The following is a 16,221-nucleotide window of genomic DNA, read 5'->3' as shown; positions in this document are numbered from 1 at the left end:
AATCAAGGAATCAATCCTATTTACAATTGCACCCCAATCATAAGATATGTAGGAATAAACCTAACCAAAGAGGTAAAGGATCTGTACTCTGAAAACTATAGAACACTCATGAAAAAAATTGAGGAAGACTCAAAGAAATAGAAAAACGTTCCATGCTCATGGATTGGAAGAAGAAATATTGTTAAAATGTCTGTGCTACCCAAAGCAATCTACACATTCAATGCAATTCCTATCAAAAAATTTTCACAGAGCTGGAACAAACAATCCCCCCTTTGAATGGAACCAGAAAAGACCCAGAATAGCCAAAGGAATGTTGAAAAAGAAAACCAAAGCTGGAGGCATCGCAATTTCAGACTTTAAGCTGTATTACAAAGCTATAATCATCATCAAGTCAGTATGGTACTGACACAAAAACAGACACATAGATCAATAGAACAGAATAAAGAACCCAGAAATGGACCCTCAACTCTGGTCAAGTAAACTTCAACAAAGGTGGAAAGAATATACAATGGAAAAAAGACAGTCTCTTCAACGAATGGTGTTGGGAAAATTGGACAGCCACATTCAGAAGAATGAAGTTTTACCACTTTCCTACACCATACAGAAAAATAAACTCAAAATGGATGAAAGACCTAAATGTGAGATAGGAATACATCAAAATCCTGGAGGAGAACACAGGAAGCAACCTCTTTGCCTTAGCCGCAGCAACTTCTTGCTAGACACGCCTCCAAAGGCAAGACAAAGATAGTGTTTTTAACAAATGGTGCTGGAAATATTGGATATCTATATGCAAAAAAAATGAATAGATCTTTCTATACTATTCGTGTAGACTGAGACTGAAATATGCTTTCCTGGGTCTTGTGCTTGCAGAGGGCAAATGGTGGGACTTTTCAGCCTTTACAACTATGTGATCCAGTTCCTTATAAGAAATCATATGTATCCTGTTTATTTTGTTTCCCTGGAGAGCCTTGACTAATACAGAACCATACAGTACCATTTTGGAAATGTAAATCAAAACTACAATGAGATATCACTACATACCTATTAGGAAGGATAAAATTAAACTGACTGACCATATCAAGTATTGGCAAAAATGTGGGGGAACTTTAATTCTTGAGTTGATTTCATTGCTATTAGGAATGTAAACTGGTACAACTACTTTGGGAAACAATTTGACCATTTCTTGAAAAGTTAATCCTGTACCTACTATATCTAGGTGTTTACTGAAAGGAAATAAAAACATATGCCTATACAAAGACTTGTGCATGGATGTTTATAGTAGATTAATTTTCTTTCTTTCTTTCTTTCTTTCTTTCTTTCTTTCTTTCTTTCTTTCTTTCTTTCTTTCTTTTTCTTTCTTTCTTTCTTTCTTTCTTTCTCTTTTTTTCTTCTTTCTTTCTTTCTTTCTTTTTCTTCTTTCTTTCTTTCTTTCTTTCTTTCTTTCTTTCTTTCTTTCTTTCTTTCTTTCTTTCTTTCTTTCTCTAGAGTGTGTGGGAGCATGGTGGGGAGGGGCATAGGAAGTGAGAGAATCTTAAACAGGCCCCACACTCAGCACAAAGCCTGATGCGGGGCTCCCTGAGATCATGACCTGAGCTGAAATCAATAGTCCAACACTTAACTGACTGAGAAACCCAGGTGCCCCTATAGTAGCTTAATTTTAATAGCACAAAATGGAAAACAGTCTAAATGTGTAGCAATAGGTGAATAGTTTAAAAAATGTTGTATATCCATACAATGGAATATATTTAGTAATAAAAATGAATGAATATTGGTGTGCCTGGGTGACTCAGCCATTAAGCATCTGCCTTTGGCTCAGGTCATGATTCCAGGGTCCTGGGATCGAGCCCTGCATCGGGATCCCTGCTCCACGGGAAGCCTGCTTCTCCCTCTCACACTCCCCTTGCTTATGTTCCTTCTCTGGCTGTCTCTCTCTGTCAAATAAATAAGTAAAATCCTAAAAAAAAAAAAAAAAAAAGAATGAATATTGATACACACAGCAACACAGATACATCTCAAAATAATTGTTCAGAGTGAAAGAAACTATATAACGAGAGTATACATACTGTATGTTTTATATAAAGAGAGAGTACATACTGTATGTTTCTATTTATATAAAATTTTAAGAAGTGCAAAGTAATGTATATTGAGTAGCAGCATATCAATGGTTGTCTGAGAGGGATGGGGCAGGAGGAAGGGATTACATAAGGTCATAAGAACTCTTTTGGAATTAGTGGATACATTCATTACTCTAATTGTGTATATGGCTCATGATTGCATGCATACATCAAAACATCTAATTGTACACTTTACGTATGAGCAATATATTATATATCATGTATACCTCAATAAAACTGCTAAACACATACACACACACACACACACACACACACACACATAGTTTCTCTCTTAAACTATGTTGGAAGAGATTATTCAATTAAGCAGTTACCAAGTAAAAAGACTGGTTAGTAGGTCTAACTCTGCCTTGAGAAAAGATTTTCCACAGTTTAGCATAGGGGCCTCCTTAAGGCTGGAGGATATAAGAGGAAGAATATATGAATTGGATAATTTTGTTTCACTATTTTAAAACTAGTCAGCATCATGAATGTGGCAATTCCTTTCTCAAGCCTATATTAGAGAAGGTAACTTTCACAGATATGTCCCCTGCTTATATTACGCTCATATATTCAATGCCGTACCAACCCATCACACAAATGCTCTTGTCATGACAACTTACATCCCATAATAATTAAACTTGGTAACTAATGGGAAGATGAAGATGTTTCTGATGTTTTTTTTATCTTCTTAGAAATTCTTAATATTTTATGAAAACCATATATGGTTGTGTTTCAGATGACTCAATTCACTTTTCAGATACTCAGAATAACATTTGAAGTCTTCATAGGCCCTTCTTATTCAACATCTAGTATCCTTTTACTAAAATCATGTTATTCCATATAAATAATAATATTCTGAATAACTGTTACTCAATATAAAGGGAAACAGAGATGGTGAACTTAAGTGGCAATTTTAAAACAGTCCCAAAACTCTTTGGCAACCCTCTCATCAACAGATTATATAGAGACAAGGCTAAAGATCATCGTTATTACTTTCATCTCTATACCTCCTCATCAGTGACCACTACAATTTGTTTCATATATTTGCCAATTTATATGTGCGCATTTGACTATCAAGGCAAGCAGAGGTCTATAAAAAACTTGTATTTTATTTCCATTTCTCTCCCCCCCCTTACCTTCCAGATATTCTTTTTTTTTATCTTTCTAAATTTTGTTTTGTTTTGTTTTAAGACAAGTATTATTTGTTCTATTTCTTCATGAAGCTCTCGTATGGATTTGAAGTTAGAATTTTTGGTGGCTCAGTGGAGCAAAGAGTTGGATTGAGAAAGGCATGGTTTGCTCCTTGCCTTAGTGGGAAAGTTAATTTTTTATCACCCTTCCTCCCTAGAACTTTGATGTAGACAATTGACATTTGTTCATTCTTATGAAAAACGTAGTGGTTCTACACACGCAGTGATGGGGTCTGCAATAGGGAAGAAGTTGACGGTAGTGTGGGCCAGCGTGACTGTGTAGGCAGACGAAGTTATCTGCCACAAACCCCCTTCAAACCAACTTCTTCAGAAATAGCATCACTTGGGAAGATTCACATTAAAATGGTTAAGTGTTTGTTTTTTAATGGTTAAGTTTTAACACATCCTTCTTTTTTTATTTCACTCTTGTATTTGTTTTTTCTCTTCCAGCTGCTGAAGGAATGGTGTGCAACCACCTGTGTTCAGGCAATGGCTGCTGGGGACCTGGCCCCGACCAGTGCTTGTCCTGCCGTCGCTTCAGCAGAGGAAGGAGCTGCATCGAGTCTTGTAACCTCTATGATGGGTAAGGCATCTTACAACGTCGCCTTTACCTCATAAGCTTTGAGGCACTGATTGCTTCAGATTTTTAAATGATAAGAAAATGGTAAAATTGCAGAATGTGTGTGCCGGCCAGGGTTTTTAAGGGAAGCTCTTGTTGCATAAAGGAGACAACAACGCATAGAATAATTGTTTTAAGGGGAAAGAGTTCTATTGGAAATAAGACAAGTCCAAATATATGTTGACTATTACACAAACTTAAAAAAGCATACTGAAATAGATCATTCTTAATAAATTGTAGCCGTTTATACTGAAGCAAAATTGAAAAATATATTCTTATTTTCCTTATGAAGGAGATTGTTACAAGTAATCTTTCCTCTCAAATGTCCCAATAATATTTTTTCACATACTTTCCTATTAATTTTCATCTAGAATTACTGCATAACTGGGGCACCTGGGTGGCTCAGTCATTAAGCGTCGGCCTTCGGCTCAGGTCATGATCCCAGGGTCCTGGGATCGAGCCCCGCGTCGGGCTCCCTGCTCCGCGGGAAGCCTGCTTCTCCCTCTCCCGCTCCCCCTGCTTGTGTTCCCTCTCTCGCTATGTCTGTCTCTGTCAAGTAAATAAAATCTTTAAAAAAAAAAAAAAAAAAGAATTACTGCATAACTTTTGAATTTTTTTCCATCCAAGTTATGTGTCTTTTTGATTGTGTATTAGCAACAAACGATACACATTTCTATGTCTCTGACAACTGCTTAGCCCTATAGGAAAATTGCCTTTGTAGTTTCTAGTTGAAGGGGTTTTTGATAGTGTTCTGCCACTTTCTAAAGATAACCTAAGCAGTATTTTAAATCAAGAATTTTAAATTCCTACTGGTACTATAATAATCACATTGCCAACAATAAAACCTAGTATATATCTTGTTGCATGGCATTTCATATACTCATAAAATCAGTTTATCTAACATACCATTTCATGCATCACAGTTGTCCTTCATTAGTGTGATAATACATTTTTTAGTACTGTTCCTGAGTCAAATTTTCTTATATTTCTCACTGAAAGGATTTTCAATAGTTCTGTAAAAGTGTAGTTTTGAAGTTCTTTATTGCGTTTCTTCTTTTACCTCATGAACTGTCCCATTTTATTTTTTTATAGGTTCAAATCTTTATTGTTTTAAAATTCTACATGTCTTTTATGATACAATATTTTGTTATTTAAATAACCTCTAAGTGACTAATATATAGTGAATATACTTGTTTTGAAATCAAACCATGAATTCCAGTTTCATCAATATGATTATAGAATTGTCCCATTTTAAACAACTGTTTTCATGATCTGAGATAACATTGTACTTTTGCATTTTATATCAGGAAGTTAGAAATCTATGGATCATAATAATATTAACATGTCTCTTTTTTGAAAGATGACCAAAACCAATTCCCTTCATGAAATTTAGAAAAAAAATAAAATTAGAAATTTAAGTGTGAAACAGTTTAAAATAAGAATTTAATTGTTTTTCAGGAAAATTTCAGCTTATAATTTTGTAAGGTACCATCAGCTCATAAATTTGATAATGGATAGCAAATTATGTGTTGCTTTTCTCATTAAATTGTAGTCATGTTTATTCTCATTATTATAAATGAATGATATGTTCTGTACATATAAAATACTTCAGATCAAAATATGGTTATTTGTTGTAAAGCCATTGATGCCATTAACATGTAACTAATAGACTTTAATTCCATTTAGTGAATGTTATAAGTTTATTGAATATATATATATATGGAGTTTTAAAGAGGGACTGGGCTCTAGAAATCATCTTCTCTAAGAGCAATATCTTATAAAGAGTGAAAACTAGTAGAATTAAGTGTTGGCCAGTGTCATTCCACTGTAGAAGAATCAAGCCAACACTAGAACTCAGGGCATCTGGTTTCCATCCTGCTACTTTTCCAGATGCCATTATTTTTCCTTAGTATTTTTAACCTTGTCAGAAATGTGAAGTGGACAAATATGTGGATGCATATACCATTCTCTCTCACATCTGCAAAATAATGAAAGTGAAGCAAAGGAAAAATACATGTTTCCTAAATAAACAACACTGATTACCAGACTGTTTTTGGAAAGTTTAACATTTTCCAAGTCATTAAATCAAATGTATTCAAGAAATACAAAGTTTTTAATGTATTTTACAATAGCAATAGGGCTCTGGGAAATCATATATAAGGGTTGGTTTGAAAGATAATAAATGAAAGTACCTTGTAAAAGTCTGATGTAATTCTAGCCTACGCAATGATAGATTTTCCCATCTCCAGTCTTGTGGTACTGACTAATTTCTTCCAACATTGCCCGGAAGTTAAAACAGCCTTTGAGGAATAATGAATTCAAATCCTAACTTCATCACTTACTCATTTTCAATCTTGGATAAATAACCTAATTGTTCTAAACTTAGTTTTCTTATATGGAAAACGGGGATAATAATGGTGTCAATTTCATAGGATAATTATGGTCATTAAATGAGAAAATGCATAATAAAGTCTTGTTAGAATTTTTACTACTAAGATGATTATTATTTTCTTTTTGTGTCTATAAATCTAAGCTGATTAGATGGTTAGGTAGAACAGTCACCTTAAAAATGTTGAAAACAAATACAAATAAGACATTTACCAAAATCAGGTCACCTGTATTTATATAACTTTTATATGAGAAGAAATCCTCAAAAGAGAACTTTTTGAAGGGGAAAAGAAAATCAGTTATTTCCTGGATGTTAGCATTCAAATCCAGGTCATAGAAGCCACTGTATTTCAGCAACTCTTAACTACAGTGCACAAGCATTGAGAATGAAAGAGAAAACTCATTGCAACCCAATCTTAAAACTGTCTTATTTGGCAACATGGTCAAACACTTTTGAAACATTAAGAACAAATGGGAACATCAAAAAGAGTGCCAGTCTAAGCTCTTTGTAGGCATTTATATTTAATAATCACAATCTCTCATTGAAACACAGTTTTTCCCTTTTACAAAGGATATTTACAAAATGAAGTCTAGAGATGTTAAGGGATTTAAGGCCTAGAAGTATCAGTGTTGGTGTTGGGAACAATCCGCCAAATTTGGGAAGGACTTGACTCTAAAGCATTTGCTCTGGATCACAGGATTGGCTAAGGGAACACACACAGCAAGACTGTGAGAAATATAGAGTAGTAAAAAAGTGACAAAAAGCTCAGTATGCAAAACTCAGCTCAATAGACAGTGATTTGTTAGGTCAGATTCAAGTGAAAGGGGAACTCTGGCAAAGTCATAGTATAATCAATAGGAAACGGAGAAGAAAAAGCAATGATGGAGACAGTGACAATGAAGAGCAGAAGTAATAAAAATTAAAAGAAGGATCAGTTCTGAGAGCAGAAAGGAAGAGAGCCCAAAGCCATACAAATAGAAGTCTAGTCTATAGAGGAAAAGGCAGCTAGGTTGTTATCTCCATGACTTTTTATGACATATACACTTTATTCTTCAACTCTGTGTATGGGGAAGGGGTTTTCAAGAAGAGAAAGAAAAGCATGACCAATGATTTAGTACCACAAAAATTATGACCTTCATTCAGTAACATAACCCTTTAGCAACCCAAGAAACTGTACTCAAAAAAAAAAAAAAAAAAAAAAAAGGAATTTGCTGATGGTTGCAGGTTTTGCTGTTAACTGTTTTATAATTTCATTATACAGATGATACTTTTGATTCTCTTCACAATTAACCTACTGTCCTCTATTCCCCCATACTAGGTCATTTTGACTTTTTTATTCGAAGATTTACTCTGTCAAGCACTGTATATAATTCATGTTAATAAAACATGCAAAAGAAAATCTGTTTCTATGTAATTGAGTTTTTAAATTCAAGAAAATCTGTAAGAAGATTAATCCATAGCAAGCCAACACCTCACTTTAAAAATGCAAAATCCATGTAACTAAATATGTGCATTGATACCTAACTAAACCACCAACTTATGCTATTTATTTTGAAAACCCAAGCTTAATTATCTTGCCTTAAAGTATGTGTAGTTTTAATTTAACCAACAGAAAAATAGCCCACCTTTTGGATTTCTATCATTTATTAAGGCTTTATAATAACCAAATGGGATAGTTCACTATGAAAATAAGTGAACACTTCATTCTAGGGAAAAATAAATTTAAATTTATCACCTAACTAATCCATAATTGCCATATTTGCAGTGCTTTTAGTTTGAAAGAGCTCATGATATACAGACACAAAATAATACAGAAGCTGTAAATATTTAGTCAAGTTTTGTTAATGACTTACAACTGGCATTCTAAATTGTCTTTACCCAGTGCCTCATCCTCTCATACATTAGTGGGAATGGGGTATTTAAACATATTGTACATGAATGATACCCAATTATTGGAATGAAAATTTTACAGTAGATATTGTTTAGAAAACTTACTATTGATAACATTTAACATTCAAATCAAATGTAAGGTTGTGGGAAGGGATAACCATCATCCTAGATTTTAATTAGAAAGTTTTAGAATGTTACCATTTAACTATTTTTTATTTTATACCATATAGAATTACTTCAAAAAGATCTTAAGCTGAAAAAGATGTGATATTAGATCAATAATCTAAGAATATAAAATCTGCCATAAAAAAGATATTTTCTCTAATTCTCCAAGGCAGCTATTTTAAAAGAAGAAAAGAAATCAAAGCATTTTTTGAAGTTTCATCAAAAATAAATTGAAGAGTCTTGGGATTTGAAGGACAGGGATGAGGAATATCATGTAACTTAGCAACAAGAAAAATACAATAGTTCTTTCAGAGTTTAAAAAGTAAAGCTCAGCCAAGAGTAAAATTTTATATAGACACAAACAGGCACAGCTTTACTTAAAAAAAGGTAAAAATGTTTCTGTTGTGTCATCAGAAGAGTCATACTTTTTTTTTTTTTTTTTTTTTTTGAGACTGCTAGAATATCTCTCACAAGAGAGAGGTTTCCTGAATGAGTCTATCATTGAACCCAATGGAGGGCAAGGAGAGCCATCTGGCTGCAGTTTATCTTTTCTCCTAATGGAGAACTTATTCCATAATGTACAGGGAAATGATTCTAATGCTCCTGGCACATAAAGAAACAGACTCTAGAATTTACTCTGCCAATAGGACTTTTAGCAGATGTTGCTTCATTTGTTAAGTTGACAGCTCGTTTGCTTATACCACCTCACGCAGCTGATGTTTTCACAGTGAATTTCGAGAGTTTGAGAATGGCTCCATCTGTGTGGAGTGTGACCCCCAGTGTGAGAAGATGGAAGACGGCATCCTCACCTGCCACGGACCGGTAAGCTTGCAGACATCTGTGGTTGTGTTGGCTTATTTGGCTCATGTGTGAATGTTTGTTATGTCATTCCTTTATCACTTATCCATCCATTCAACAGGTGTTTGTAGCATGCTAGGGGGAATCATGTTTGATATTCCTCCCTCAAGAGGCTTACAGTTTAGTAGTAGAAATGAAATATTTACAAATCCAATTTTTTAAATATTTATATCCCAGATAATATATTTAAAAAGTGGTTATGGATATGCCCTTGAAAATTGCAGTGTTGAAAAGAAAAGAGAACATATAAGTAATTAGATTGAACCAAAATAATTGATAAAATGTAAATATGTATCAATTGTTATAGGAACACAAATGAGAGATAAATTAATCTGTCTTTGGGATGGAAAGTAGGGCATTAAGGAGGTCCATAGAGAAGTGATGTTTGAGCTATGCTTTGAAGAAGAATCTAGAAAAAAGAAACATGCAAAGATATGCAAATGTAAAATTTCATGGTGTGTTTGAGGTAAACTATAATACATTCATATCTCTGTCTAATTATTTAACTATTATGGCATTGTGAAGGACATTGTGAAAGACAGAAGGGAGAGGCGAACACTTATAAACTAAAATCTAAAACAGTGTGATAAATACTATGGCAGAGAGAAAAACAGAGCTATGAGAATGGAAGAGGGGCTATGGGATCAGGAAAGTCTTGATGGATAAATTGGCATTTACATGTTTGAAGTTAGCCTTATAAAGAAAATGGTAATTATTTTTTAGTCCTCCCTTTGGTTCCCATCATTCAGGCTTTTTCCTAATAATGAGGTCAATAATGACTTTGTCATTCCAAAGTGTCATATTCATCCTTCTTTAGACAAACTTCCAGTTTTTTGTGTGTATTGAGTCATTTCTCAGTAGATTATTTGGAGACCAACATTTGGGTGTAGCCAAGAGCTCAACATTGCTCTATAAGAGTTTATTTGCAATTTAGATAGTACTAATTTTCTACCAGAGTGTTTATTCAGCACGTAATTAGCTTAGAAAAAAGAATATCATTGAGCCTCCAAACTTCCATTAGGCCCCAATGAGCTGTTCTGGAACTTCATCTAAAGAAGGATGTGGAAAACCTGGACAGTTCAGAGGACTACCACAAGTATGATTAAGCTTGGAAAATCAGACCTCTGAGAAAAAGGAGTGGTGTGATTTGGCCTGAAGAACCAAAGTCTAAAAGACAATTTAATATGTAAATGATCTTCAAGTAAGTATGCAAAGGGCATATTTGGCTATTTTCTGTCCCCACTAAGGAATTAATGGAAAATACAACTAATATGCAGCGTGAGAAATGTGGATGCTGGAAGGAATGACATGAAACACAGGGAAGTAAAATTCTGAAATGGGTTATGTTAAAACGAGTCAAGCTATCTATATAAGACGTCTTTAAACACTAACATATTTAGGTACCAAAAGTCAAAGAACAGAAAACAATATATCTTTCAGAGAAACTGAGACTTTGAAAATGTGCAATTACAATAACAAGGCAGACTGCAAAACCAGTCCTGTGCTTTTTCCATTCCTCATTCTGTCTCCTATGATATAAATGATGCTGGCAAATAACTAATTTATTAATTTATTTTACTTTGTATATTTTCACAGTGTGTTTGTTCATTCTTTTGTTACTCAAAAGATTGAGACAGTTTATAAATTACACATTAAAAACCCTAATTGTTAATGTTTTTTTTCAATTTTCAAAATCATTTGCTAACTAAGAAAGAGTGAAAAAACAGGTTTTTAATGAATACATTTTGATTTTTTAATGACAGCATTGTTGGACTAACAATTTACTTAGAATTACCACCCAGTGTTAACATTGTCAATTAATATGTCTAGAGATTAGGAAAGACAGTAAGTCAAAAGTAAGAAAGGTTTAGTAAACTCGAATCACTCATTTGTGGAAGATCAGAACACGAATCAAGAAAACCTATTTGATCACTTGATCAGTAAACCTTGAAATACTAAGCAGGTACGAATACAATTTTAGGTTATGGTGTCTGAGAAACTGGCAGGACCGAGCTCAAACAGTAGCCCAAACTGCTTTCACTAGGAGGTTGCTTGCTTTCAGCTTTTACAATTTATATTAGGTTTTTGCCTGTATCTGGGTTCACATATTGATTATCACAACTAGAGATAGAAGTGCTTTTGTGTGCCATATAACAGGCATCTATCATTTGAGATACCCAAGAAGTTCTGGAAACTTCTCTGTGAGGCTGACATTGTGATGAGACAGAGGAAAAGTCATAAAGCTGGTTGGAGGGGCACCTGGGTGGCTCAGTTTGTTAAGCATCTGCCTTCGGCTCAGGTCATGATCCCGGAGTCCCAGGATCAAGCCCTGCATCAGGCTCCCTGCTCAGCAGAGAGTCAACTTCTCTCTCCGCCCTTCACCCCGCTTATGCTCTCTCTCTCACTCTGTCTCAAATAAATAAATAAAATCTTTAAAAAAAGTTTTTTAAAAAGCTGGTTGGAATTCCCACACCTGGTCTTATGATTTATTCTATTGGAATCACACTTTCCTAAGCTGCCCATATTTCCCTAATAATAACTGATACACATGTATATTTGTCAAACACTGTTACATCTGAAGCATACTATCACTTTTTCCATTTAAAATATAAAGAAACTAAACCTATAATAATTAGAAAGTTACACTAAAAAGTCAACAGTCTATGCAATGTGGAGCTGGGACTCAACTATAGAAGTGACTCCAAATTTTACACTCTATTCATTTCACTTCCCCTGGCCCCCACCCCCATAGGCAACAATTCTGTAAATAATAAGAATAACATGTTTTCTGGGAATATAACAGCTACATGTAAAATGGGATGGTATTATACTATTTAAATGTGACATAAATCCAGGATAATCTTGAGAGGGCTAGCTTTGAAATAAAGTAAGCCCCTGATTTTATATCCTTATATGTCTGTATGTGGTTTTATTTTATTTTATTTTATTTTATTTTATTTTATTTTTTACCTTATTTTATTTTATTTTTATTTTACAACTTTATCCTTTCTGCCTTACTTTCTCTACTCCTATGTGTTCCTTCAAGAAATATAAGGAAGGGCATGTGAGAAGAAAGAGAAGTACGGGAAATCAGACAGAGTTTTAGAAGATCAAAATATAAGCCAAAGAGGCAGCATACAAAAGAAGAGATTGAGGAAGAGAATGATAAAAGCTGAAATAGTTGTTAAAGTCAAGTTAATAAAGGTTATGCTGCCATAACAAATAACCCCCATATTACAGTAGCTTATAGGAACATGTTTAAATCTTTTTCATGTAAAGTGCATTGCAAATCAGCCCTCCTCCCTGTGATGGTCTAGTGTTCTGAGATGCTTTACACTTACGGCATCCCCACATCTGCATAGGATCCCTGCATCATGGCAGCAGGGAAAGAGAAGGCTGGAGAGGTTAGCCCTGGCAGTCTCATAAATTGCTTCTACTTAATTTCATTGTCTAAAACAAGACATACCTCACTTCTGGTGGGAGGAGAATTTCAGTCTGCCATGTGGCTAGAAGTGGAAGAGAACCGGATGCTGGTGAATAGTGGCATTGTCACTCACAGTAGTTACCGGAGAAAATCATCAATTGTCACTGAGGAAAAAAAATGTAATATTTCTATCAAGATTTAGCTTATCCTTTAGCTTTCTGGGTTCATAATTGAGTCCAAGGGTAGCTTAAAATCAGAGATAAGGAACAATATTGCTTTCACCTCTGTTTTTTATCATTACATTTATCAGTTCATTCACTGAACTTTGGTTCTTAAAAGCTTTGGGAATATAATGATAGAAGAGTAAGCATTAGACACACATATTTCTTTAAATCTCTTTATTATGGAAATGAGTTGGAGAATCAGTACATTTCATTTCTTTTGAGATTTGTCAGGACATTTTTTAGTTATATCAGCTTAGAACAGTAGGTTTTGTATCATGATAATACAATCAAGTAAGTAAGAGATGCTTAAAAACAAGGAAACATACAAAAAATTTTTTTGAAGTATACTTAAACATTAAATATGATTTTAATTTTAGTTTCATAATATTTTGTGTCTTCTGATTTTACCTAGATATTATTTTACATCAGAATTTTATAGAAAAATAATTCCTAATTTCTAATTTTAACTATTACTGCCTAATTTACTCATAGTTAGATTTTTTTCTTATGTTCTGCAAGAAGACAGCATGTCTCTTGTCTTGTACAATAAGTCATGCCACTGAGCATACTTGCACAGTAAATGATTTTATATAATAGATGGCATTACGTGCCTAAGTACCCATGAGCAGGTGTTAAAATTGGAAGCATGTAAAGTATTCTTTTTTGGTAGGAAATAAGAAGTTGCCAATAGCAAACTCTTCAGGTTGAATGGGGATTAGGTTTCATAGGATAATTTTCTTTTAGCTCTAAGTCTCACATCAAAATAGTGAAATAGACAGGTGCTTGATTGAACCTCACCAGTCCCAGAATTTCCTGAAACCTCCTCCTTATTACTTTTTCTTCTTTACGCCACTGTTCTTCATTAGCCACCTCAATTTTTAAATTTTAAAATATATTTATTGATTTCCTGATGTCTTATATCACCAACTTGCAATGTCTGATTGCTTTTGGATTAACATTTATAGAGAGACTCTTGTGAATGGATGCTCCCTGCCTAATACATAGCTCTGTCCAATGTTTGCTTGTTGTTGACTCCCAAATTCACAATTTATAATTATAAACCTAATAAAATGAATTATCTCCCTCTGTACTTACTATACCTCATTTATCTTAGTTGTGTTTAATGTGAACTGTCATAATTGTTGAACAATATTGACATACAGCTTTTGGGGAGAAATGGGTCAGGGGAAGAAGTTCCAGAAAGTAGTCAAAGAAAAGAGGAACCTAAGACAATATGATGTTTAAAAGGGAGAACCAAAAGTCAACTTTAAGTAGGTAATATCATTATTTAAAATAACTAAATGTAGGGTAACCTAGGTGGCTCAGTTGGTTAAGTGTCTGCCTTCGGCTCAGGTCATGATCCCAGGGTCCTGGGATCGAGCCCCGTGTCAGGCTCCGTGCTCAGTGGGGAGTCTGCTTCTCCCTCTCCCTCTGCCTGCTGCTCTGCCTGCTTGTGCTCCCTCTCTCTCTCTTTCTCTCTGTCAAATAAATAAAATAAAAAATCTTTAAAAAAATAGCTAAATATATAAATATAGTGCATCTTTTAAGAAAATAGCATTTTTAATCAAAATATTCTCAATTTTCTTTGATTTGGTGGTAGACTACTTAACATTTTTTTGCATGCTTACTATTTCCAGCACCAAATCCAAATTAGTTTTTTTGTAAAATTCTTTTATGTTTAAGATGGGTTTTAAATTTTACTTTTTAAATGACATTTAAACATATTTGTATATTACTGCTTAACATTCTGCATATTAGAAAGTTATTGTATATTATAAACATAAATATGCAAAGTGAGTTAGTTCTATTTAAATTTATTATGCTCAAATTTATATCACTTTTATTATTGGATAAGTTTCTCCATATAATTTTCTCTGACATGCACCTACTTTATTATTGTGGACTTTTGATATTTGTTCATCAGAATGTTTTTATTGTGCTCTCAGTATTGAACTGTGATTTACTAAAATCCCTATAGACACGTGAGTTTTAACATTATCACAAGCTGATTTGAGATGGAGAGTAATCTAGAAATTAAATTTTATTTTCCTAAACTAATTCCTAATAATTCAACCACAGTAAATTTTAAAATTCATTGTCCAAATAATCATAGACAACCAAAGGAAATTTTACATCTCACTTTTACATTGAAAAGCTGCAATAGTGACATCCCCGTTTGTAGTTTTGAAAATGCTCTCCAGCTCTCTAGGGGAAGATTGGCCACTCACTGAAGTCTTAGGAACTAAACCACATCAATACCAGAGGAAAGAGCATCCACTTTTCTTTCTCCATTGTGTTTTGTTTTTCACACTTCAGGGACCTGACAACTGCACAAAGTGCTCCCATTTTAAGGATGGCCCGAACTGTGTGGAAAAATGTCCAGACGGCTTACAGGGGGCAAACAGTTTCATTTTCAAGTATGCTGATCAGGATCGGGAGTGCCACCCATGCCATCCAAACTGCACCCAAGGGTAAGCATCCTTGCTGGCCAAGGACTCCATCACACAAGCATCTTTACCCTTGACACAGTCTACTAAATATATATTATTGTCATATAAAACTCTATTCATCTTTGTATTAACATGTTGACTTAAAGAGAAATACTTTCTAGGAAAGCGGTTTATGCAATCAAATGTATACCCTCTCAGATATTTCTGTTAAAAATTTACCTAAAAGTATTCTATTGACACCTTTATGAAGCTGGTGGCAGGTATACTTTGTATGGAGTGTAGAAATTCTTCCAAATTTTACTTGATATTGAAGATACCTTAGAAAAGACAAGATAGTCATCAGACTTTTGAGGTTTGTGCTTAATAAATCTTTAACAGGAGTTTTCTGTTTATGTTTCTTTGTTCTTACAACCAGCTGAAGGCTAAATACTGCCTTGAATTACTCCTTCAACAAAATATAAGCAAAATGGTGACAACAGGAAAAAACAAAAAGGTGTGGGGGGGAGAATTTAGTGATATGTATATCAATAAAATCACAAATGCATTTTGTGAAAGTAATTTTATGGCAGGTTAACCTATAACTTAGAATTTCTTTGACCAGTATAGGACAACTTGAAGATTGGTAGGTACATAGTTTTCTATTGTTTCAAAAGGATGCATTATAAAATGAATAATAATTAGATTACCTTTGATACTGATAACAGTTGAAAAACAAAGACATATTACAGAAAGAAGAAAAGCACTGAACTGAAAGAAATAATGTCACTCATCTAACAAATCCCAACACTTAATTTTTAAAAAGAGAGCAAATCTATTTTAGTAAGGGCTTTTCTTTTTCTTTCCTCCAGAACATGACTAATTTCAGACTTGAGAACAATTTAACACACTCTATCCTTCT

General features: G+C 33.9%; 1 protein-coding gene across 4 annotated transcripts in view; it reads left to right on the top strand.

Moving 5' to 3' along the window:
• The window catches only part of ERBB4 (erb-b2 receptor tyrosine kinase 4), a 1,094,545-nt gene that overhangs the window by 833,905 nt on the left and 244,419 nt on the right, over positions 1–16,221 (top strand). For all 4 annotated transcript variants that reach the window (XM_078071282.1, XM_078071280.1, XM_078071283.1 and 1 more), the window contains exons 13-15: positions 3,755–3,887; positions 9,096–9,189; positions 15,190–15,344. In XM_078071282.1, the coding sequence (XP_077927408.1) occupies positions 3,755–3,887; positions 9,096–9,189; positions 15,190–15,344 (382 nt within the window). The remainder of the gene's footprint in view (positions 1–3,754; positions 3,888–9,095; positions 9,190–15,189; positions 15,345–16,221) is intronic.

The sequence above is a fragment of the Halichoerus grypus genome, chromosome 4 (genome assembly GCF_964656455.1).
Source record: "Halichoerus grypus chromosome 4, mHalGry1.hap1.1, whole genome shotgun sequence".
Taxonomy (NCBI): Eukaryota; Metazoa; Chordata; class Mammalia; order Carnivora; family Phocidae; genus Halichoerus; species Halichoerus grypus.
Note: the sequence above shows the minus strand (reverse complement) of the source record. Positions and strands in the feature narration are given on the sequence as shown.